The sequence below is a fragment of the Acanthisitta chloris genome, unplaced genomic scaffold (genome assembly GCF_000695815.1).
Source record: "Acanthisitta chloris isolate BGI_N310 unplaced genomic scaffold, ASM69581v1 scaffold22931, whole genome shotgun sequence".
Taxonomy (NCBI): Eukaryota; Metazoa; Chordata; class Aves; order Passeriformes; family Acanthisittidae; genus Acanthisitta; species Acanthisitta chloris.
Genome location: NW_008656831.1, coordinates 30,136 through 52,794, shown reverse-complemented (window position 1 = coordinate 52,794; position 22,659 = coordinate 30,136). Strand labels below are relative to the sequence as shown.

Here is a 22,659-nt window from a genome sequence, read left to right as displayed (position 1 = left end):
GCGACACGAACGGGAGCTGCAATGCTTCGTGGCGTCGATTCTAAATTACAGCCTGGTAAAATGCTACTTAAGATAGTGAGGAAGCAGCTACCCTTTCTAGGCCAGAGGATTCTTCGGGCAAAGAAGTCCTTTCAGCTCATTTATATCTCTTTATATTCAAGTGCTGCTTCAATTATTTCTAGTCTATAAGGTGATAATTCCCGGAGATGAAATTGGTTTCTGCACACACGAGTTTGACTTTTGCTGTCGTGGAATATACCAATTGCTTTCTGAAAATACTTACAACTAATTTAAGAGACTAAATTAACTACTTTCAGTGTGCCCTTAGTTCTCTTTGGGTACTTCCACTTCAAAGGACCTTTCCTTGCCAGACTATTTCTTGGAGGATCTGTTTGTTGGCAGAAGGATCAATTTGTGGAAAAGCGTGGACTGAAAAAGGGTTAAATGAGAACACAACGCACAAAATAGGAAAATAAGTAGATACAATTTAAATTAAGATAATACAAAGCTGCATGAAGTACTGCTGGTGGTCAAACAGTAATAATTAGGATGACCAGCTGCTATATTTGTTTAAAAAATCCTCTGGGGTTTTTTGTTGCTTAGATTTACTCATACTTTGTTTTAAATTGTAATATTTAGAGCGCTTCCAAATTAATTTTGGCTGTGCTTTTCTATTTCATACTGTGACAGTGTTAAGACAAAAAGAATGTATGTGCTTTGGTAGCTTGGTTTGGGATTGAGGATCACCTAACTTGTTGGTGTTGTCTTCCTGTTAGTAATCATGGAAGCAAGGATTTCATCAGCACAGTTTAACATAGAAATAATAGGAAAGGCATAGTCCTGTCTCCAGATCCATTTGTTTCACTTTTGAACTAATTTGTGTACTTAAAGTCAGATTTTTCATTAATGCCTCTAGTTGTTTTACTAAGAGGTGGCTAAATGGATCTCAGTTCCCTATTTCTGCCAAAAGGCCTGGTTAACAAATTTCTTCCCAATGGCAGTGATTTTTTTGGTCTAAATTAGTGTCCATGCTTCCTATGTGACAGTTGAAGTAAACTGGTGTTAAAGCTGCTGGTTGGAGGCTTTAGGAGGTGTTCTAAACACAGACTTTCTGCCTTCCCCCACCATGTTTCACTGGTACTATTGGCTCATCATATGTAAAAAAGTTGATCATTAGAAGTCCAACTTCAGTTCTTGATTGTTCTTGCAGGCATTACAGAGCATGTGTTTCTTCTGTGTGGAAAAAGCTTTCATGTCACCCATGCCTCAGTGTTCATTGTTTTTTGGTGATGTTTTTTTTCTCCCTAGTGGCTGAAACTTACTTCTGATGATGTAAAGGAACAGATCTACAAGTTGGCTAAAAAGGGTCTGACTCCTTCCCAGATTGGTAAGGATTATGGATCACTCCTGAGTGGGCACAAAGCACTTTGTTTGGTGTAATGTAATAGTTTCTTCAGCTCTTATTAAATGGCATGCTAAGAAAACACAACTTTCCTGGTGTGCCTGTATGTTCACTGTGGATACCACTAAGAGTCATAGAACAATATCCTTACAAGGACCAAGTCTGGGGCCAGGACTCGATGTACCCTTATGTGTCTCATTCCTGCATTAAGCATATTTAGTGAGGTAGTGAGTGTTCATTTTTTGAGAGTTCTTTTTTTCAAGTGGGAGACTTGAAGCATCTGTTTAATCTTATAACCTGCCCTTAGGAATAGCCACCAACAGGTGTTAGAGGAAAGTTTAGTCTGCCCAGTTTCCTAGGAATTTTTCAGCTATGGGCAGCCCTGTGCTTGGTGTTTACTGAGCCAGGCACTGCAGCTGCATAATTGACTAGTTCTCGGTGGTTTGGACCTTTCTAGAGCTGAAGTGTTTGCATGACACAGCTTTATGTGGTCATGAGCTATGTATGCAGTGCAGTTACATGCTGTGTGAATGAATTCTATTGTAATCCTGAAAGTAACAATAATCCCTCTCAGAGGCATATTACAGTGTGATGGAATACATAGCTTTAATGAATTCTGTTGAAAATTTCCCAAAAGGAAGTGGTAGCACTTCATCTGTTACCTGCCTAAGGGTGATGAGGGGTGTGATACCAGGTACAGTGTTTCAGCTTTTGCAAATTGTGTTTTGCACACTCATTGCTATTTCCTTTGGTGCCCAGAAAGGTTTTTAACTTGGATAAGACCTTTTTTTGGATAGCTTGTCACTGTAAAGTTAAGACCATTTTTGGATAGCTTGTCACTGTAAGGTTGGTTTCATGAGGCTTGTTGGCATATGGTTTTTCTTTTCAGTGTAAGATGTCAATGTTTGTTTCAGGTGTGATCCTGAGGGATTCCCATGGTGTTGCCCAGGTTCGCTTTGTTACTGGGAACAAGATTCTGAGGATCCTTAAATCAAAAGGACTGGCCCCAGACCTCCCAGAGGATCTGTATCACTTGATCAAGAAAGCTGTTGCTGTTCGCAAACATCTTGAGAGAAATAGAAAGGTGAGTGCTCATTTCCTTAGGTAACTGTGTGTTTCCAAATGATGCAGTAGTTTATGAACACCTTGAAAGACAAATGAGTCTGTATGTTTCCTTTTAGCCCCCTTTGAGTAAACTTGGGGGACTGGGGAGGCATTTTCATCAAGGAGAATGGTCTTGGTCTGTGAGAAGTGTTTTAAAAGCAATGTTTGAACCGTGTGTTTCTGGTCCTGTTCTGAATTTACTGGATTCACCAAGCTCTGGGAATGGGAATGTGGAGTTTGCAGCAGAGCTGTGGAGTTTTTTTTACTTTATTGAAGGACATCTGAATTGTACAAGATAGAGAAGTCAAAGCAGTGCTTAGTTGTGATACAATTTTCTTTTCCAGGATAAAGATGCCAAGTTCCGCCTGATTCTGATCGAGAGCAGAATCCACAGGTTGGCTCGCTACTACAAGACTAAGAGAGTGCTGCCACCCAACTGGAAGTAGTAAGTCTTCTCTTGCATTCCTACTGCCACTGAAGTCTTGGGGGTTTTGTAAACTGTGCTGGGGCTGTTACTGAAAGGGTGAAGTGTGTGTGAAGATCAGGTATGTAGGTAACCCAGGCAGAAAAGATTAGGTATTCCCGTAAGTACCAGCTGATAAATTAATGAAACTTAGTGCTGGGTAAAATGACTGTTAGAAGAACACTTGGATCAAAATCATTGCCCCAACAAATGAAGTCACTACTGGGCAGTTTTCATAAGGCTTTATAAACTGCAGTCTTTGTTCATTACTTTCAGAGTTTATAGAGAAATAGTTGCTGTGGCAAACAGGAAAGTAACTTATAGTTTTTCTCTAGGAAAATTAGCCACCATAGAAGAATTCCCATACATGTTAGGATTAGACTTGTTTTGTCTAAGAAGACACAAGTGCAGCTAGGCAGGTTGTGGATTATACAGATTTGTGCCTTTATCCCAGGGTTTGTATTGTAAAAAAAAAAGTGAAATTTCATGCCATAAAAAAATTGAGGACAGGAGGTGATTTAGCTCAGGGCTGATAGTTAAAGCTTTGAGCTGAAGGTGTATTTTTGACAACTGGTTTAAAAAAACTGCCTCTGCCACTAATATTTCCTCTTTTCTTCTCTCTTTATAGTGAATCATCAACAGCTTCTGCCCTGGTCGCATAAAAGCTGGCAGTGACGTACTGAAAGAATAAATTTTGGTTACCTGAATTTGTGTTGGCTCTAAGTGGTTGATGTCTTAGAAGCTTTTGCTTGTTTTAGGAAGCTGCATGCAAATGTTAAGTTTTCTGGGTGGAGCAGATGTGTGGCCATGGTTTCCATGTTGCTGTCCTGCAGTATCCAGTCCGGGTGGTGGTTGTTGCAGTGCCAGATCACCTGGACAGTTGGTGTCTGTGCTTAAACTGCTTTGGGGTTTTGGGTTTTTTTAATCTGATAGCATCAAATTAGTGAAGTGACCTAGTCATTCACTGCAAATGCATTTTATTCATAGAACCATGGAACCATCAAGGTTGGAGGAGACTTATAAGATCAAGTCCAGCCATTAACCTGCCACTCTGCTGTAACCTCTGAACCATTTCCTTCAGCACCAGATCTAGATGCCTCTTACACACTTCCAGTGATGGTGACTTCACCACCTCCCTGGGCAACCTGTTTCAGTGCCTGAACACCCTAACAGGAAAAACATTTTTCCTGACATCTAATCCGAATCTCCCCTGTCTCAGCTCATGGCCATTCCCTCTAGTCCTCTCCCTGCAGCCATGGCAGGAGAGACCATCCCACACCTCTCTACAAGCCCTGTCAGGTAGTTGGAGAGCGCCATGAGGTCACCCCTGAGCCTCTTCTCAAGACTTAAGAAACCCAATTCCCTCAGCCCTTCCTCACAGGACGTGTTTCCGGTCCTCATTGCTCTTGGCTGGATTTACTCCAGTGCCTCAATGTCGTTTTAGAGACCATCCCACACCTCTCTACAAGCCCTGTCAGGTAGTTGGAGAGCGCCATGAGGTCACCCCTGAGCCTCTTCTCAAGACTTAAGAAACCCAATTCCCTCAGCCCTTCCTCACAGGACGTGTTTCCGGTCCTCATTGCTCTTGGCTGGATTTACTCCAGTGCCTCAATGTCGTTTTAGAAGTAAGGGGCCCAAAACTGAACACAGCACTCAAGGTGTGACCTCACCTGAGTACAGCAGTGCTGAGTACAGGGGGATGATCACTGCCCTAGTCCTGCTACACTGTTCTTGATCCAGGCCAAGATGCCTTTGGCCTTGGCCACCTGTGCATATTGAGCTGTCTGTCCACCAGCACTCCCAAGTCCCTTCATGTGGGGCTGTGCCTCTGTTCTGCAGGAAGAACTCGAAGTTTAGAAACTGCAGAAGGGAGGGAGGGGAAAAAAACCAGAGGGTAGTTCATTGTAGGTCATGTGGAGCAGTTGCTTGTGCAGAAGGCTTAAGCAGACCTCAGCCAGTTCCTGATAGTAACGTGCTGTTATCTGTAACTAATTTTAAGAATAATCTTTGATGTTTGTGTAAAGCAGTAGTTTTGCTCTCAGGTACTGTGTCTTTACTGGAGTAGTTTTCCCTAAATCCAAATGGCAGGAGCTGTTTATGGTCACTGTAGCAGAGCTTGTGCCTCCAGATTCCAATAACTTTGACCTGAAGTCACCTTTGTGCTGGAGAATCATGGAGAACAGACTGACAGCTTTTTCCTTTTCTAGGAGAAGGTTATAAATGGAGTTACTGTGAGTTGTCTTGGTACATTCTCTAACTTTTGCCATATTGGAAAGTTAAGTAAATTCAAATAAACCCTATCATTTTTTGTGTAGTGGAGTAGCAGCTTCCTAAATCATAGCCAGTGGGACCTGGTAACTTGTTGAACTTAATTTCACAGAAAGACAGGATTCCTCTGCCACATCATGAAGCTAAATATAGACCTGTTATTAAGATTTTTAAAAGAAAATTGCTGCTATCTGGTCCATCTTAAATTTGCAGCCTCCACCAGAGAAGCAGAGGATGCTCCCACAGCTCCTTTTCCCCAGGTACCTGGTGTAAATAGGGAAAGCACCAGCAGGTGGCACTAGGAAACAGGAATGGTTGTGCTGGACTCACCAGCGCCGCCCAGAGGTGGCTGCTGGTCCGAGCCGTGAGCAGGTGAAGTGTTTCAAACTCTGCTGCTGTGTGTGCTATCACCTGACACAGCTGCTTTGAGCACGGTGTGTTGGAGCTCACACAGTTCCTGTATTTTGTCCTACTGTGGTGTCTTGGTCTGAACATTCCCTACTGCCTTTTTCCAGGGCTGCTTTGCTGGAGGGATGAAATGCAGGAGAAAAGGCAAGGCAGGGGTTGTTAGAGTGATGGGTTCTGCCTCACAGGGGTGCAGGAGAGGAGTACCACCATGGAATGAATTGCCTCGTGGTGGACTGTCTGGAATGAAAACAGGTCCTGGGCTTGCAGTAAGATCAGATCCAGTTGTTGAAGGTACTCCTGAGGATGGAGAAAGAGAGGTACACAGTATCTCTTGTTAAGGAATGGTAATGGTATTGTGGTCATACTGTTACACATGTAGAGTTCTGCTGCTTATGTTGCTAAAGATTTTGTATTTCCTGTAGCTCATACAGGCTAGCTTAGGTAAGTTGTCTGCTTTCAGTGGGATTAATCAAAATCATAGATGGCCTGGGTTGGAAAACACCTTAAAGATAACTAGTTTCAGCCTCCTGCCATGGGCAGGGGACACCTTTCCCTAGACCAGGTTGGTCAAAGCCCCATCCAGCCTGGCCTTGAACACTTTCAGGGATGGAGCATACACAAATTCTCTGCTCCAGTGCTTCACCACACACAATAAAAAATTTCTTCATATATGAGCATACACAAATTCTCTGCTCCAGTGCCTCACCACACACAATAAAAATTTCTTCTGTATATATATAACCTAAATTTCCTCTCAGTTTGAACTCATTACTCCTTGTTCTGTCACTACAGTTCCTGATGAAGAGTCTCTCTCTACCTTCTCTATAGGCCCCCATCAGATATTATAAGACTGCTAGGAGGTGTCCACACAGCTTCTTCTCCAGATTGAACAACTGCAGCTTTCTCAGCCTGTCTTCACAGGGGAGGTGCCCCAGCCCCCTAATCAACTTTGTGACCTTCCTCAGGACTTGCTTCAACAGTTCCATGTTTTTCTTGTGTTGAAGGCACCAGAGCTGGATGCAACACTCCAGCTGGGGTCTCACCAGAGCAGAGTGGAGAGGCTGAATCTGCTCGCTCAACCTGCTGGCCATGCTGCTTTGGATGACTGTCTGTCCCTTATCTCTTGGGTTACCAGAACAAGCACACCACCAGTTGAACTTGCTTGCCCCAGGGCATGCAGGTTGTCTGTTCAGCAGTTAGTGTGCCACAGGACAGCGGGTGCCTGGCAGCTGTGGGAACAGTCAAGCTAAGTGCTGGCAGGGGTAAATCCTCCCTGGGGAGCAGATGCCTGCAATGTGTCATAGCAAGCAATGCACTGGGAGAATGTGAGTCCTGTGGAGTGTGTCTGGAGAGGAATGTGGGACCAGGAGGAATGTGGTCATGTGGAAACATCACATAAGTTTATTACTTGGGACTGTGCTACAGAGCTGTGCCTGGGTGAGAGTAAACTCTTTCAGGTAGTCTCCTAAGTGTTCTGCTGTGTTAGCTGAGCACCAGGACTGCCTCGGGCAGCTCAGGACTTGGGATCCAGTTTCACGGGAGAGTTAGTGGAGTCTTTCCGGATGATCAGTGAAAAGGTACTATAACTTCACTTGTCTGGAAATGTGGTAATGGGAATAAATCCAGATCTGCAAATAGCTGCCCAAAATTAACTCTTTTTAAGGTCTAGCACAAACTGTCCCTGCCCCATGGTTATCTCCAGGCACTGCTCTGGCTTCCATCTCCCCAGCAGCCTGGGGTGTTCTCAAACTTTGGGCCCCACTGCCCTCTTGCTTTGTCCTGTCACAATGTCTTATCTCTTTGTGGCTTGTTTTGCCTTGATTTAACCTTCAAGAGATATGTTGCTGTTTCTACCTCATTCCCAGCAGTGTTTTCTGAATTCCCAGTGTTGCCTCTTCCTCCTGCAGCACTTTTTGCTCTCCCAGCAGGTACAAATCTGAATGATGATTGGTTTTTTCCCTATCTCAGGGTGGGGTTTTATTGTATTGTGCCAGGGCACACATCAGAAAGGAGCTCCCAGGGCCCCTTTGGCACAGCAAAGTATTCCCTTCTCCAGAGAGATGCAGCCACAGGGCTGTGCCTTGGCAGTGAGCTGTGGTGCCCAGGGAGGGAGGGAAGGAAGGAGGGAGGGAGCCACATGGCCACACTTTGCTCTGCTACTTCAGGCCAGGCTTGCTCATGTGGTGGGTTTGGTTCACAAAAGCCTTCCACTAGACTTCAGTCCTTGCCAGCTCTTCAGCTCTTCCAGGACTGTGGGGTGTATGGCAGAGGCTGCTCCCCCTTGGCTCATCAACAGCTGGGTTCAAAGGCTGCCTGCTGAGGCACCATTTCCTCTGGCAGAGCCCTGTGGTTGCCTGTTGTTCCTGAGGAAAATTTGTCCTATGGTTCTAGGAAGAACAAAGGTGGTCCTTGCAGTTACTGCTGGATTGTCGAGGTGGTAGGGAGAGTTTCCTTAAGTCTGAAGTGTTGAGTTCTCCAATGGATGGGGCTAGGGAGATGGGACATGGGCATTCTTCAAGTTTTAGGTTGGTTTTTCCACCCAGATTTTTCTAATCCATTTTTTCATGCGTTAGAAAAGTTGATTTTTCTACTACCAATTTTTCTAATTCCACACTATCCTTTCTAATCCATGTTTTTTCTCGCGAGTGTGAAGTTCTTCCCTCTCTTGCTTTTCTTGGGTCTTGGCCTAGACCTTCTCCCCACTCTCCTCCAAGTTTTGCCTTGAAACTTCTGGGTATGTGTCCAAGCTCTTGTTAAGAAATTTACTGCCTTTTTTTCAAATCAGTCAAGCCAATTTTCTTCCATTCCTTCAGAGAACATGAGTTTAGCTTTCCCTGATTTGGATCAGCTAGGGTAGCATTCAAATGCATGAACACAACTTCATGTTTACATCACATTTGCAGTTCAACCTGGAATGGTAAATCCAGAAAAGTAAGTCTTTGGTTAAATCAATAGATGCTGTATGCAGCTTCTACCTATGTGTCTAGCAAAGAGTTTCAAAGGTGACCATTAAGTGTGAAAAAGATTAACCTTGACAGGGATTTAAGGGAAAGCTTTGATTCAGCCATGGCCAGAGGACAGTCAGAGTGCTAGGTATCCGTTTGTAATGAAGGATTTAGCAGTGTGTGACTGGTTCCCTTGTGGAGGCAAATAAACCATCTTTTACCTCTGTGAATTTTTCTGATCAACATTTCTTGTTTACAAGTACCTCTGTGGAAAAGGAAAAAAAAATAATTTCAGTAATTTATTTCAGATAAGGAAACTTAAACACCAGTTATTCTGCTGTTAAGTCGTTACCACTGCTGGAAACCATGAATTTCTTTAGCTGAAAAGAGGCAAAAAAGTAAACCAAGCTATAGTAGTAACAATCAGAAAAAGCAAGAAATTATTTAAATTAATAACTGTACAGCTGCAAGTATGTGCTGCTTTGCTTTTTTCTGGGAAACAGCTTCTAAAGTGTGTTTTCAGTTGCATTTTCTGCCAGTTCTACAGTTTTCAGCTCAAAATCATTGCTTGCAAGTTAATACCAGATAGCAAAACGTGGATGAAATGCACACCCTGATTTTTCTGAGCGATGGTTTGTGTCACTTTCTCCCACTGTTTTCAGTGTCACTTACAGATCATGCAAAACAATGTAGTTAAAAAGCTCCTCACGTGTTTCTCGGGACTCAAGGGCCGGTTTCTTTCTCCATTCCCATTTAAATAAAGAGCAGTAGAGCCTATGGAATTCACCAAAGGCAAATTTGGTACTCCCCAGCTCTGGGATAGCTGGTGATTCTGGCTTAGGGTAATGCTGCTCCGCGTTCATGCAGTTGTTTTGTTTCGTCTTCAATGCTGGGATCAAACTAGTGAAAAAATGCGGCTGTTGCTGGGAAGTCCCTTCAACAACTCGGCACATTTGCATGACAATCCATCACCGTGCCCTGCTAACCCTCCTCCCTTGCCAGCACATATCTTGGCAGCAGGAAATGGTTCCACGGTGTTTGCTGCACTAATGGGATGTCCGGGAATGTCCTTTTCTTGCTTCCAAGGATTTCTGCACATAGTTGCAGTCGGATAAGTGAAGGCTTCCCTCTTTTCTGCATTTGGGATAAATTTTGCCTCTGCTTAGCGATCTATAAACGTTGTAATGAACGGTGTTGCTGACTGGAGTGAGTGCTTTCCTGTCACCACAGGATTTATTAAAGACATTAACCAGCATGGATGCAACTGCAACTGGAGCTGAATCAATACAAAAGGATAATGTTAATGGCATGGCAATATGTGTTGGATGTGAGGATAAACGGCAGCATTGTGCTACAGGGCCTGATGCCTAGAGAAGAAGTCCTGGCAGTCACTTTCTGGAGGTTTGCTGAGTGCTTAGGGCAAAAGGGAGTGAAGCACAGCCTGTTACATCAACCCCTGAGCTGAGGTACTGGGTGGCGAGTAATTATGTTGGCTGTGCCTGAGGCAAGAGGTGTACCTACATTAAAAGATCACCTGAGTTTTTCCAGTGAGTGCTGGTTTTACAGGCTGATATTTTATTCCCTTTGAGGCTGCTCACTCAAGACCCCTTTTCAGGTCAGAATTCTCCTTCTTCAGAGCCAGGAAGGAGCTTTCAAGTTTAGTGCAGCTGTCAGGGATCAATCTCTTTTACAGCTCCTTCAAGTTCTTTATGATGCAGATGAATAATTTCCGTATATCCTGAGTCCTGTGTTATGCCAGAGTGGGAAGAGGGTGGCTGGTGTTTTGAACTGGAGAAGCTGTTGACTGGCTGGGTGAAAAAAACAGTGACAGCCATTAAAAATTAATCAGTTTAAATGAACTTGGGAAGGATCCAAATCTCAGAGGACCAGTTCTGATGGTGAAGACATTTGAGGTTTGCAAGAAAGGAGATGGAAACATTTCTCAATACAATACATGTTAGTGGACACTGGGGCACACCAAAAGCTGTTGTGAAATACAGGCTATAAAAGAAATGGTTTCTTTGTGAGGTTTTTTTTTTCCTGTTGTTATGGAAAAATCATATCTTTTTCTTTAAGATAAAGTCCATCGCACCTTGCTCAGCTCTGCTGGTTTTGGCAAAAGCAGGACTATAAATTGTTAGATTTTCAGGTATTTCTCCACCAGCAGTTCTTTTATTGGGTATTCCATTTGAAGCTCAAATTCATGCTACAGGTACCTCCTAAGACATCATTTCACTAGTTATTCCTGATAATTTTCTTCATCCATAGAATCAGGTCTAGATTCTCTTTTGGTTTAGTATTCTGTTATTTCCAGCACTGTATCTGGAAAGATACAAGGATATTATTTAAAACCAGCATTTAGCTAGTCTCAATCAAGCTAGGATTTCAACTAGGATCTCAAAAACATATGTGTTTAACAAATAAAGCCCTTCCTAACAAATAACATTCCTCTAATATGCAAGAAGGTGTCTGGTTCAGTGGTCCCAAATTCCAAGTAGTGTTACACTCATGAGTGTTGTGTAGTGACCTAGGAATAGTCAGTTCCTGGAGAAAATGTTTAGTTTTCTGGAATTCACTAAATGTGGGTGTTACAAATTGGATGCTGCAGGAACATCATTTCACTGATGCCCAGTTCTTACACAGTACTTTTGACCTGTAAATCTCAGTGGTTTGTGTGAGAATAGAGTAGACTATCCCCCAGCTTTGCAGGGCGACAGAGGCATAAAGCAGTGAAATAGTTTGCCTGGGGCAGTAGGAGAGCTCGGCATGGAGCTAGGATGTCCTCGGTCTCAGTCTCGTGTTATGCCTGTGATAGTTGTACATTAAACAGAGATGTGTAAATGTGTAAATGGCCTGTGTGGAGTGGTGTAGAGCTGAGTATGGAGGCAGTTTGCAGAGGCATGTGGGGACACAGACCATGGCACTTGCCCCTGGCACAGGATCCTATAGAGTGACTCTTGGTGGACAACAGTGGATAGTTATGATAACCCCTTTTTTGCACTCAGATGTGTGCAAGGTTGAGAGCAGAGGAAGCAATTCCTCAACCTTTTCCTGTCCAGAGTGGGGAACAGCCTGGACCTTTCTTCCTTTCTCAATAGAACACCACAGGAATGGAGCCAGTTTTGTCTTGGAGATTTGTCTACCTGATCGTGTTCTTGTGGGGCACGTAACTCTATTCTCCTACCCTCTCAGAGCAGATTGTGATGTACTCTCCTGCTGTTAGCTTGTCCTTCTGTGTATGGCAACTCTGGATATAGGAAAGAAGGATACAAAAAGCAGGAAAATTTAGGAGCTTGGCCCTGTTGTATAGTGCACACACCATCACTTCCCAGTTTAGGAACTTCCTCACTTGAAAGTTCTGTGGTAAAATCCTGTACAATAATCCCCTTGAGTAAGCTGCCTAATATACAGGATATTTCTCAAAGAGTAGGTAAAGCCTATGTTTCAGTGATCTCTGGAAATTGTCTCCCCTCCTTGGCAAATATCAGTACTGTCTGCAGCTGTGTAATAAAATTCGGAGGGTCACAAATCAGTTGAGTAAGACATTCTATTTCATAGAGGCATTTCTGTCAGCCCTACTTCTGGTCTGATCCAACTAATAGGGTGAAATCTGAGCAGTTTAATGAAACAATGTTACTTAAGCAAAGCAATAATTTCCTGCTGCAGTGTTGTTTTGTATTAAACAGCAGCTGGATTTGTGTCCCCAAGTGAATTGAAAAGCTCGTCTGAAAGCAACTGTAATCGGAAATGTCATACTGCAGATACTGATGATAGATATGGTCTAACAAAACACAGGCTTTGGCTGCAGTTCATCACAATGATGGATAATCCCATGGCACACAGTGGTTTAGTACTGTTTATGTAGTTTGCAGTTTAGGTTGAGATTATTCCTTTCACTGTTGCGTACACGCTCGTGTTTCTCTTTCTTGCCCTAGAGTGCCACATGACCAACAACCAGGCTGAACTGGAGTGTTTTGCCCCATCGCTTACTCTGTACTCAAGGTCAACTGAAATGGCATTTGGGATGATGAACCTGAGGTTTACCCAGTGGTGCCTGCTATAACAGCACAAGTGTTGGACTCCAGGCTGATGTTTTTGCGTCTGGAAGTACAAGGAACTAAGCAACAGTTTTGTAAAGCTGCAGCTGTGGGTCATGCAAGAGTCAACACTGACAAGAGAGGTGTGAAGTGTTGATTTAGAGAGGTGTTTTCACAGACTTTAGAGATGTATGACTGGATTTGCTTCAGTGGCCTGCATGGGAACTTCCACAAGGGATAGTTTGTGGGTTGCACAAAGCCTCATCCCTTGCACTCATGCAAATGTGCAAGAATTTTTGCTTAAAAAAAAAGACTAGAACATGTTGCATCTGTGTCAGCCAATCTTAAAATGCAGAACTTTTATTAGGCACAATACTCTGAGTAATAAGCCTTCCTCCAAAACCCCTGAATTTTAGTGCTTAAACATTTGTGTTAAAAAGATGTTACAAGTGAAAGAAAGCATCAGACTGCAGAGTAGGTACAAGCACACATCAGTTGGTCATCGGTGTATATAGTCTTAATATTTCCTCTCCTGTGAGCTGGAAAATAATAGGAAATTCCCTCTTACTGTGTATTTTTCATGGGAAGCTATGGCTGCTGTGAAGAAATGTTAAGGTGTAGTTGTCCTGGAAGTCTGCAGCAGCAGCATCACTCCATGCTTTTATGTCCACAAAACCAGTGGTAGACTGTGGGTTAGACTGTGCTGGGTATTTCAAGCAGTGGCTTTTTTTCTGCTCCCTAGACCCCATGTACTACTGCACTTATTAAAGCACAGAAACTCATCAGGGTGTATGTTCAAGTGCCTGGAGTCCTGATGTGTGTTATTTGTAGCTTTCTCTGATCTGTGCCAGGTAGATATAGCTGGGGTAGTCTGAGTGCTGTCTCTTCCATCACTTCCCCTCCAAGCCCATGTGTCCTGGTGATCTGTTAAAGACACCTCATTCCCAGGCTAAAAGCCTTTGCCAGAAGTAATGAGTCCATATTACCTCTTCCCAGAGGGACCAAAATGGGGCCCATCTGATTGCTGCATTTCCCATGCCTCATGGGCACATGTTGACCCCCCACATCATTCACACACACAATGGCCTGTCTGGGTGCAGTTTCACTTGCTGGAGTCTATTTAAGTTAAGAGTCAAGGGCTGTCTTAAACAAGAAACCTTTCACACATTCAAGCTGCAGGCATTTACTTCTCATTGCCAAGATGTTTGCCCTGCTGCTATCTGCTTTGGCACAGGACACAACAAATTGCAGGCATCTCTGTCTTTGGAGGAGGAAGAGGAAACAGATTTGACACCAAATTTTTTGCCTCTGTTTCCCAAGCAGAGGAATAGGTTACCTTCCAGCTATTTGCTTCCAAGCTGACTCCTGGTGCTGGGAACCTTCCCCAGTTCCGTGGCTTGAGAAAAGCCAAGCCTCACACATATTGGTTTAGGCTTCAGCTTGCTCTAGGGGTGAAGACTTCATGAAGAACAATGTCTCCATATCTGTGCACACCTGTTCATCGGGTGCAAGGCTGTTTTTTGTTATCTAATCCTCTTCCCCCTTCCTGCCACTGACAACTTTGGCACCCCTGTTTGCTATTAGCCAGTGAGTAGGATGCAAAAGTTCTCTCAGTAGCTATGTAGGGTGCAGTTTACTCGCTGAGCAATGAGCCTGCTGCAGCTGAAAGAGCAATCTAGTCTAGAGCTGCTATGGCAGCTCAGTCTGAAGACACTAGATCTGACATAAGGATGGAGGTAGTGCAGGAGTGGGAGGCAGGAGAGGATCTCTTTCAGCACACAGCTATGTTAAATGCTCTTTGCTGTCATGCTGAGTGCAGGTTCAGCTTTGCCTGACAGCTGGCTCAAGGCAGCACAGAAGTGAGTGGGTGTGCAGGTCATGCAGCTCACTCCATGCTGGGGGAGGCTTGGCACATCAGCAGCTTTCCCTCCATGCTTGGTTGGTGTCACCAACCCAACAAATCTGGGAAACTGTGCGTGAGATGAGTTTTTATGGTCCTGGTAGCAGGAGGCTGCTGCCTTTTCTGGGTGACTCTCTTCCCCTTCCTGCTATGTGACCCACATAGGTCTGGTATAAAAAAAGAGAAAAGCCAAGAGAAAGTTGCTGTGGCACAGAGATACAGCCCTGGCCTGTCCCATGTGGCTGTAGCCACAGCCCAAGCAGCCCCTTGAGAAGCATGTCAAACCCCAGAAAATTAGGAAAATCAGTTTTATATGTAGCAGTGTCATAGACATCACACTTTTCCCCTTTTTATGATTGTTCAAATATTTCCTCCCTCAGTCTTGAAATCACTCCCTCTGAGTGTTTTTCATGTGTTAGAGGTAGTTCTGCCTCTATACCTTTCATGGTAATTGAGCAGTCATTGGGTTTGTGTTTTTTTTTGTCTCTTCTCTTTATCTTTCAAATGTCTGCTAAGCCATTGTGATTTTTTAAAATAATTTTCAAAACGCCATAGTTCTTTTATAGTTCAAACTTACTACAAAAGCACAATTCAAATTGCGTCGTTCTCTACGGAGAATGATGAGTGTGTTAGCACTTCAGTTCCTGTTCTTGAATCAAAGACTCTAGTAGCAAAGACATCTTTCTTCAGAGTACCTTCCTTCAATCATCCTTTTATTTTTCTTTCTTTGTCTAATGTTAATAATTAATGTGGAAGCAGAGCCTTAAAGGGGAAATAAAGACTTTGTGTCCTGATGTTTCTGAGTTTAAATTCCCTTGGTAAATGCAGTCCATGGTGTGTGGTTGGGCTGTGATATGGCCTCAGTAATTCTGGAGCATTAATTGCAGCCAGATCATGCTGCCTTAGGAAACCCACAAGAGGACAGTGTTGTGTGTCAAGGCCTTGGAGCAGTTTGTCTTCACTTTTTAGATTCATTTATCAGATCTCCTGGAAAAGCCTTTTACTACTGCACTGCATGTTACATTGCCTGCTTTTCCTGTTAAGTAAGGAGCATGGAGGGAAGGCAAGGGGAGCAGTAGGTTTTGCACAACAGTAATTACTTCAGGCTTCAGTACCAGAGACCTTTTGACCTAATGCCACTTAGGCTGATTCTGTCGTGTTTAATCCCTCATGCCCCTTGTGTCCCTGGGAGGCTGCAGAGGTGTCCTGCTCTTTGGCCTGAGCCAAAGAGCTTTTGGATACTTAGATATAAACAAGGTCTAAAATGTAAAACTCATGTGGTGCTTCACTTTGATCCTGAACCTGCCCAGGAATTGCTCTCAAGCCTTGAGAAGAAGCCATGGTTTTGTTGGGAGGTTGTGACTGCCAGTGGTTAAAGTGAAGGGCTGAGGTTAGGGATTGTTTCTGTTCTGCCCCTGCCTTGCAGGTTTGCCTGGAGCTGCTTGTTAATTGCTGAGCCTTTGAAACCAGTTTTACATTTTGGCTATGTGTTTCTGTGTCCTCAGGGCCAGGTCTGCCAAAATAGCCCCATTTAATAGTTGTTTACTTTTCAGACTGAATGATCTATGCAGGTGTGGGGAGCCAGTGTCTTCCTTTCTGGTTGTTAAAATTGGGCTGTTTGGTTAGCCACTATTCTTGATCTCTTCATAAATTCTGGGTGTAGAACTGCAGGCACAAACATGCAGAGTGTTAATTAAGAGTCTTTTGGCCTTATTATTTAGTTTGTCCTTGGATTGGCCCACTCCTAATTACTACCCAGTTACTATTGCTATTATTCTTGTTTAATGAGATAATCCAAATAATCTCATTTCAGTTTCACAGATCATTAGATCTAACACACTTATTAATAAGGCATTTGTGAGCTCTTTATGTCCACTCAGCTGTTTTCAGTCCTTCTCTTATTCTCTACGATGGAGCGAAGGGATGTGCTGAACATTTTGCAGTTGGATATGTTTCCTCGAAGTACTAGCACTTGTCACTATATATTGTTTGAACAGCTGCTTCTTTTTGTTAACTGCAGCAATAAAAATGTTGTACATCTCGGACAGAGGTGTTGACTGTGCTAGGGGGAACTGCTACAGCCTCTCTCCTGCCAAGAAGGGTCACCTTTCCCAGGCAGGCAGTAATGCGCAGCAGATGTGGGGCTACTCCGCTCCACTGGCAGTAGGATGAGAGTGAGCAGGGACATTCTCATGCCAGCTTCCCTGTGACAGCCAAAGGCAAGGAAGCACTAGGGGGACCATCTAGCTCATTGCTTCCTAATTTTTTTAGCAACGTATTTACCCATAGCAGCCAATTACCTGTTCTCCACAGGTCTCCCCGGAGCAGAGTGTGTCAGTCACAGATGCATGCCCCATGCCTCATTGGCTGTTTCTAAGTTCCTCACTGGTGAGATGTGCCTCTGAAGCAGGGAGTGAGGATCAGGTGCATTTGGGGGGATGGCAGGAAGCATAGGAGTGCCCTTGGTTCAAGAGTTTGCACTGTCCCATTACCCTGCACATCTCCCACTGACCAATACCTGTGTGTGCCTTCTAATGCTGTGGCTTGGATTCAGCTTTTACTCAGACCTAGTAAAAAGGGCACTTGGCTATCTATTTGTTTGCTGGGACCATTTTCTTTAAAACAATGAAAATTCTCCAAAGAATTGAAATAAACAGGTGTGTATGTGACTGTGCGTTGGTGCCGACAACAATAAAACTGCAGTTTTTACACAAATACACAGAATTGCATGCAAAGAGTGTCACATGCCTCACTGCTTTTGACAAAGCAAACCTCTAACTCTGGAGGACATGCTTTCCTGGTGGTGTCAGTGGGCTGCTCAGGGTGACTGCCCTGGCACAGTTGCACTTTATCACTGTGGTTTGAAGCCAGTCACACATTGCTGACTCAAACAGTGACCCAACAGTGAAATGACAAAAGGAAAAGGGTTAGAAAAATCATCTCTGTTTCACCATTGGACAAGCTGGCACAGACTGCCCAAGCAGCTGAGGTTCTACTTGTTCTGTAAGACTCTTCTCCTTGCTGTGTCACCCATGTGTGTCTGTGATAGAAATGAAAGGAGAGCTGCTAGAAAGGACTGTGGCTGGAGGCTCAAAACTTGTGTGGTACACAGGCCACGGCCTGTGGTTCTTTTAAATCTGGGATCTGCTGTAAAGGCAAGATCTAAAGGATGCATTACTGAATGGCTGATGAATTCTCAGAGCTGAGTGACCCTGCTCTTCACAGGGGGGAAAACACCATCTGCTCCACTCATGATCACTGTGGGTCTTTCTTCACCACTGTCAAGTCCTACTCAAAGCCAGGCTGCTAACTTAGCCTGCACTCACATGCAGAAGTCTTTAGCCTGATTAAGTATTAACTCTTTGTAAGGAAATGTGCCTTGATGCTTGCTTAAAGCTACAGCGGAGATAAAGGCTGTGGATTTCTCATGTGATACCCGCCCTGCTTAAGCAGGATTTAGTAGTCTCCTCCTCAGGCCCCTCTTCCTACCCCTCCACCCTCCTCTGGGTGTTGTGAAGGGTATTGGGGGTGACAGGATGGTGATCTGGAGTGAAAGACAACAGAGTCTGAGAAGGAAAAACATAAATCATAAAACAAGTAGGGTGTTTATTTGGTTGATTTAAAAAACCCAATTTGAAGTCTATGATCTCTTTTCCCATGTCACTGCAGAAACAGCTCTGTCAGGAAGTGGAGCAAAGGCAGGAGCAGAACTCTGCCCTAAAAAGTGACAGGGATTGCATAAGGTTTGTTTTTGTGTTTGATGGCAGGACCAGCAACAACACTGAGCTAATGCCATCTGCGAGGATGCTGTAGTGCTGTCACCCTGGTTGTGCCAGTGCAGCTGTACTCAGAGCTGCTTCCCGGCACAACAAAGCCATGTGCCAGTGCTGCTGAAAGCTCCGGGGGAGCATGGTGCAGCCTGGGCAGGGCTTCTGGCTCTCCTCATGTACTTGCTTGGAGAGCAGGCAATGAGATTAAGGATGGATAATCCAAGCTAACACTGCAGTGAAAACAAGTCTCTCACCTCAAATATCACCAAAGACCCTTCTGTCCTCCCAAACCTCTGACTTCACTGCCCTCTAACACCAGCTGATATTCTCCTGGCACAGACTACAGTGGGGAAAATTAATTATGCTGTAATGACAATCCCCCTCGCAGAAACTGACCTTCTGTTTGGTGTAAATGGAGGGCAATCTGTGACCTATCAACAGACTGTTTCCTTTGGAGAAACAGCCTCACAGTTCTCACATTTCCCTTTACACCACTGACTGTTTGCATCTCTTCCTACCTCAGAAACTGCTACACTGCTGCACAGGGTTGGGGATTTTTTCTGTTTAATGAATTTCTTTCAGCTCTGTCAGGATATGGAGTAATTAAATGCTTCAGTATCTTGTCATAAAAATGCCACTTTTCAGAGGAATTGTCTTAATGAGCCTGTTTTTCAGTATAGCAGAGGCTCATCTATTAGTCCAGTGTATATTTTTAGAGCATGGCATTAGCCAGAAAAGCCCATTAGATCGTTATACAAGTGGCTGAATCAGCAAACTGTATCTGCTGCTATTCTGTCAAAGCAATAACGTTAACATTACCAAAGTGATTAAAAGCCATTCATTCATTTTGCATCTGGGTTGACAAGTTCATTCCTGCAGAGGCATACAGTGTGAAGCCATAAGAAAGGAAATCTAAAAGCTCATCATATCCCTCCACCTGAAGATCTACCAGTGTGTGACAGATGCAATCAAAACATGACAATTGAGTGAAACACCGGATGCCTGTGTTCTGTCAATTGGCAGGTTGTCACTGGTGAAGCAAAATTGGCCTTAGCTTGGGATCCTTTTGAAGAATTTTCATCATTATGCACTGAGTCTAAAAACCTGTGCGTGCTGGAACAGGGCAGGATTTCCACCAGAGATGTTATCCTTCAGCTCTGGGCCACCCTCCTGGAGCTTCAGAGCAACAATGATGCTTTCTTTCCTTTGGCAGAGTGTGTTTGACCAGGGGGTTCCCCAGCTTTTCAGTCCCCTACAATAGCTGTGAGGGCTGGGTACTTCAGTTGCAGTTCTTGGCCTTGGCAGGGTGTTTATTCAGTGTTCATATACAGGGCAGAAATTATGGGAAGGATAAACAAGCATCGGCATTGCTGCCATAACCTTTTCTGAAAAAGCAGAGTGGAGAGAAATGTTCAGTTCCTAGGGCTGCCCTGGGAAAACTGCTTAATTAACTTGCTTGTGAAAGGTGCAGCATATGTAAATCCTTCCTATGGATAGGGCGTGATGGCAAAGGGCCTGAGAGTTGGAAGTGCAGTCCTTGTGTCTGAGGCTGCAGTGACACAATACCTGTTGGCCAGAGTGGGAGATTTGCATGTAGAGACCTCTGTTTTCCACTGAACTGCTAAATCGCCTTTGAGTTCTGCAAGTCAAATTGTGTGTCAAGGAAGGAAAAAGCAGAGGATAGGAAGGGCATGCTGTTGCTTGGTAAAAATCCACCACCTGTTTCCATTAGTGATTTCTTTGGAGCTGCAGTAACAGGACAAGGTGCAACGGGTACAAATTGAAAGAGAGGAAATTTAGGTTAGATATTAGGAAAAGTTTTTTTCCTGTGGGGCTGGTGAGACACTGGAACAGGTTGCCCAGGGAGGTAGTAGCTCCCCCAACCCGGGCAGTGTTCAAAGCCAGGTTGGATGAAGCCTTGAGCAACCTGGCCCAGGGCAGGGGGTTGGAACTAGATGATCTCTAAGGTCCATTCCAACCCCAAAAATTCTATGATTCTATGATCTCACCTACTCAGTTCTGATCAGTACCTGAATGTATTGAATTGCCTTAAGAAAACCAGCCCAGTAATGATCCAGTGAGTTATTACACTGAGGTACATATGTTTAGCTGAGCTTTGTCCCTGTTGTTGATTGTCTTAATTCTGCTGATGTCAGTGTGGCCCTTTATGACTGATTCATTTTAGTGCCATGAACTTGTTGTGGCAAAGTGTCACTAACACTGTGCCTATTTTAAATGAGTGTCTTGTGACTACACCTATAGTACTCGAGTGTCAGATTTGGATGCTGTATGTGCTTATGCATACCTACCTAAGGTGCAATTTCCCTCTTAATGGTTGTTGTGCCTGCTATGCACAATTTAGTCTTTTCTACTGTGGTGAAGAAAAACAGCATTATTATTTTTTGGCATTTTTAATCTGCAAAGAAAAAAATAGCAAACCTGCTGGTTGATGTTTATCCAGGGAAGAATTGCTCCAGTAGGACATCAGTGATATTCTCAGAGCTCATGAAGATAAAATCCATTAAGACTGTGGGCAGTTTAGATGCTGCAGTTATCTAACTGTGGAGTGCAACAGGGTACCCCTTTCCTATTTGTAGGCATGTATCTTCTAGTCACTTGTCCTCCTGCTCATTGAATTTGTGTCCTCATTGGCACTCTTCAAATCAATAAAATTAATGCATGTAGCTGTTTTTAATGCATGGCACTCTGCAGAGAGACCTGGACCGATGTGATCAGTAGGCTGAGGACAACTGCATGAGGTTCAGTAAGGCTCAGTGCTGGTCCTTCACTTTGAACACAACAACCTCAAGCAGCTACAGGCTGGGAGAGGAGTGGCTCAAGGGTTGTTCGTCAGAAAGACAGTGCTGGTGACAGTGACTCAATATGAGCCAACAGAGTGCACAGGTGGCCAAGAAGGCCAATGGCATCTTGGGCTGGATCAAGAAAGTGTGGCTAGCAGGACTCTGGAAGTGATCATCCCCCTGTACTTGGCACTGGTGAGGTTAGACCTGAGTGCTGTGTTCAGTTTTGGGCCCCTCACTTTAAAAAGGACATTGAGGCTCTGAAGCGATTCCAGCCAAGGGCAGGGAGGTTCAGAAGAGGTCTAGAACATGTTGTATGAAGAAGGGCTGAGGGCAATGGATGTGTTCAGCCTTGCAAAGAGACTCAGAGGTGACCTCATGGCTCTCTCCAACTACCTGACGGGGTTGTAGAGAGGTGGGGGATGGTCTGTCCTGCCATGGCTGCAGGGACAGGGCTAGAGGGAATGGCTATGAACTGAGACAGGAGAGTTAGGGTGTTCAGGCACTGGAATAGGTTGCCCAGGGAGGTGATGGAGTCACCATCCCTGGAAGTGTTTAAGAGGCATCTGGATCTAGCACTGGAGGAACTAGTTTAGGATTTAGTGGTTACAGCAGAGTGACAGGTTAATGGTTGGACTGGATGATCTTAGAGGTCTCCTTCAACCTTGATGATTCTATGATTATCTTCTCTAGCTTACTAATATTTATTGTGCCTGGGAAGGATTAATTTTTAACAATTTTGTGGAAAAAACTTAGGAAGTGTCTGACAAAGAAATGGTGAATTCAAATCATCAGGTATCTGAGAGAGTTAAAACGTAGAAGCGATGCTTCTTTTTCAGGAGTGAGTTTCGAATTTAAAAATGCACAGAATGGTTGTTGGACTTGGTCTGATAAATGTATCACCATAAAAGAGGCTGGGAAAGAGAATTGCAGTAGCAGTGCTTTCTGTGCTATCTTGGCATTCATAGAGGCATGAGGATGAACACCTGGATATTTTATATCTGAAAAGGCAAAACTAATGATCTGTTGCTGCTTTTTGTCTCTTTTATCTATCAAAAATCTAAGCATGCATTTTTACTACTGGTTTGCTTTGTATATACCCTTTGCCAACTGGATTGTTTTAGCTAAACTGTATGTAGAATGCAGATCAATAATTCCCTTTTAGAGTCTGCCACAAGAGAGCAGTGTTGGTGTAATAAGCTGGGAAAAGTGTGCCTCTTGTAATGGAATTCTTCCATCAAAATGTACGCTGAAGTACTGCAAGAGAAAGTCAAATACAGTACAACAAATCTTCTGGGAAATCAGCAGGATTAAGGGATAAAAATAACAGATGATGCCTAATTTCTGGTATTGAGATTTAAGTTTCTTGAAGGCATAATTGATGTGACTGTGGTGTCTTGGAAAATTTCAAGGAGTTTACACCAATTTCATCATGCTGCTGATAATCTAAATATGTTTGTAATTCCATTGAAATCAGTGCTGTTTTGTTGGTATCTCTGAGACTATAATCTGACGACACATGTATATTTGTGTACAGCCCAGTCAGCTCCTCAGATCTGCT

General features: G+C 43.9%; 1 protein-coding gene across 1 annotated transcript; it reads left to right on the top strand.

Moving 5' to 3' along the window:
- Positions 1-1,308: 1,308 nt before the first annotated feature.
- On the top strand, positions 1,309-3,676 carry RPS13 (ribosomal protein S13; the record flags this gene model as incomplete). Its single annotated transcript, XM_009084494.1, has 4 exons — positions 1,309-1,387; positions 2,317-2,486; positions 2,851-2,951; positions 3,598-3,676. Coding segments are annotated over 4 exons (384 nt in total), but the record flags the coding sequence as incomplete, so codon positions are not given.
- Between the last annotated feature and the right edge of the window lie 18,983 nt (positions 3,677-22,659).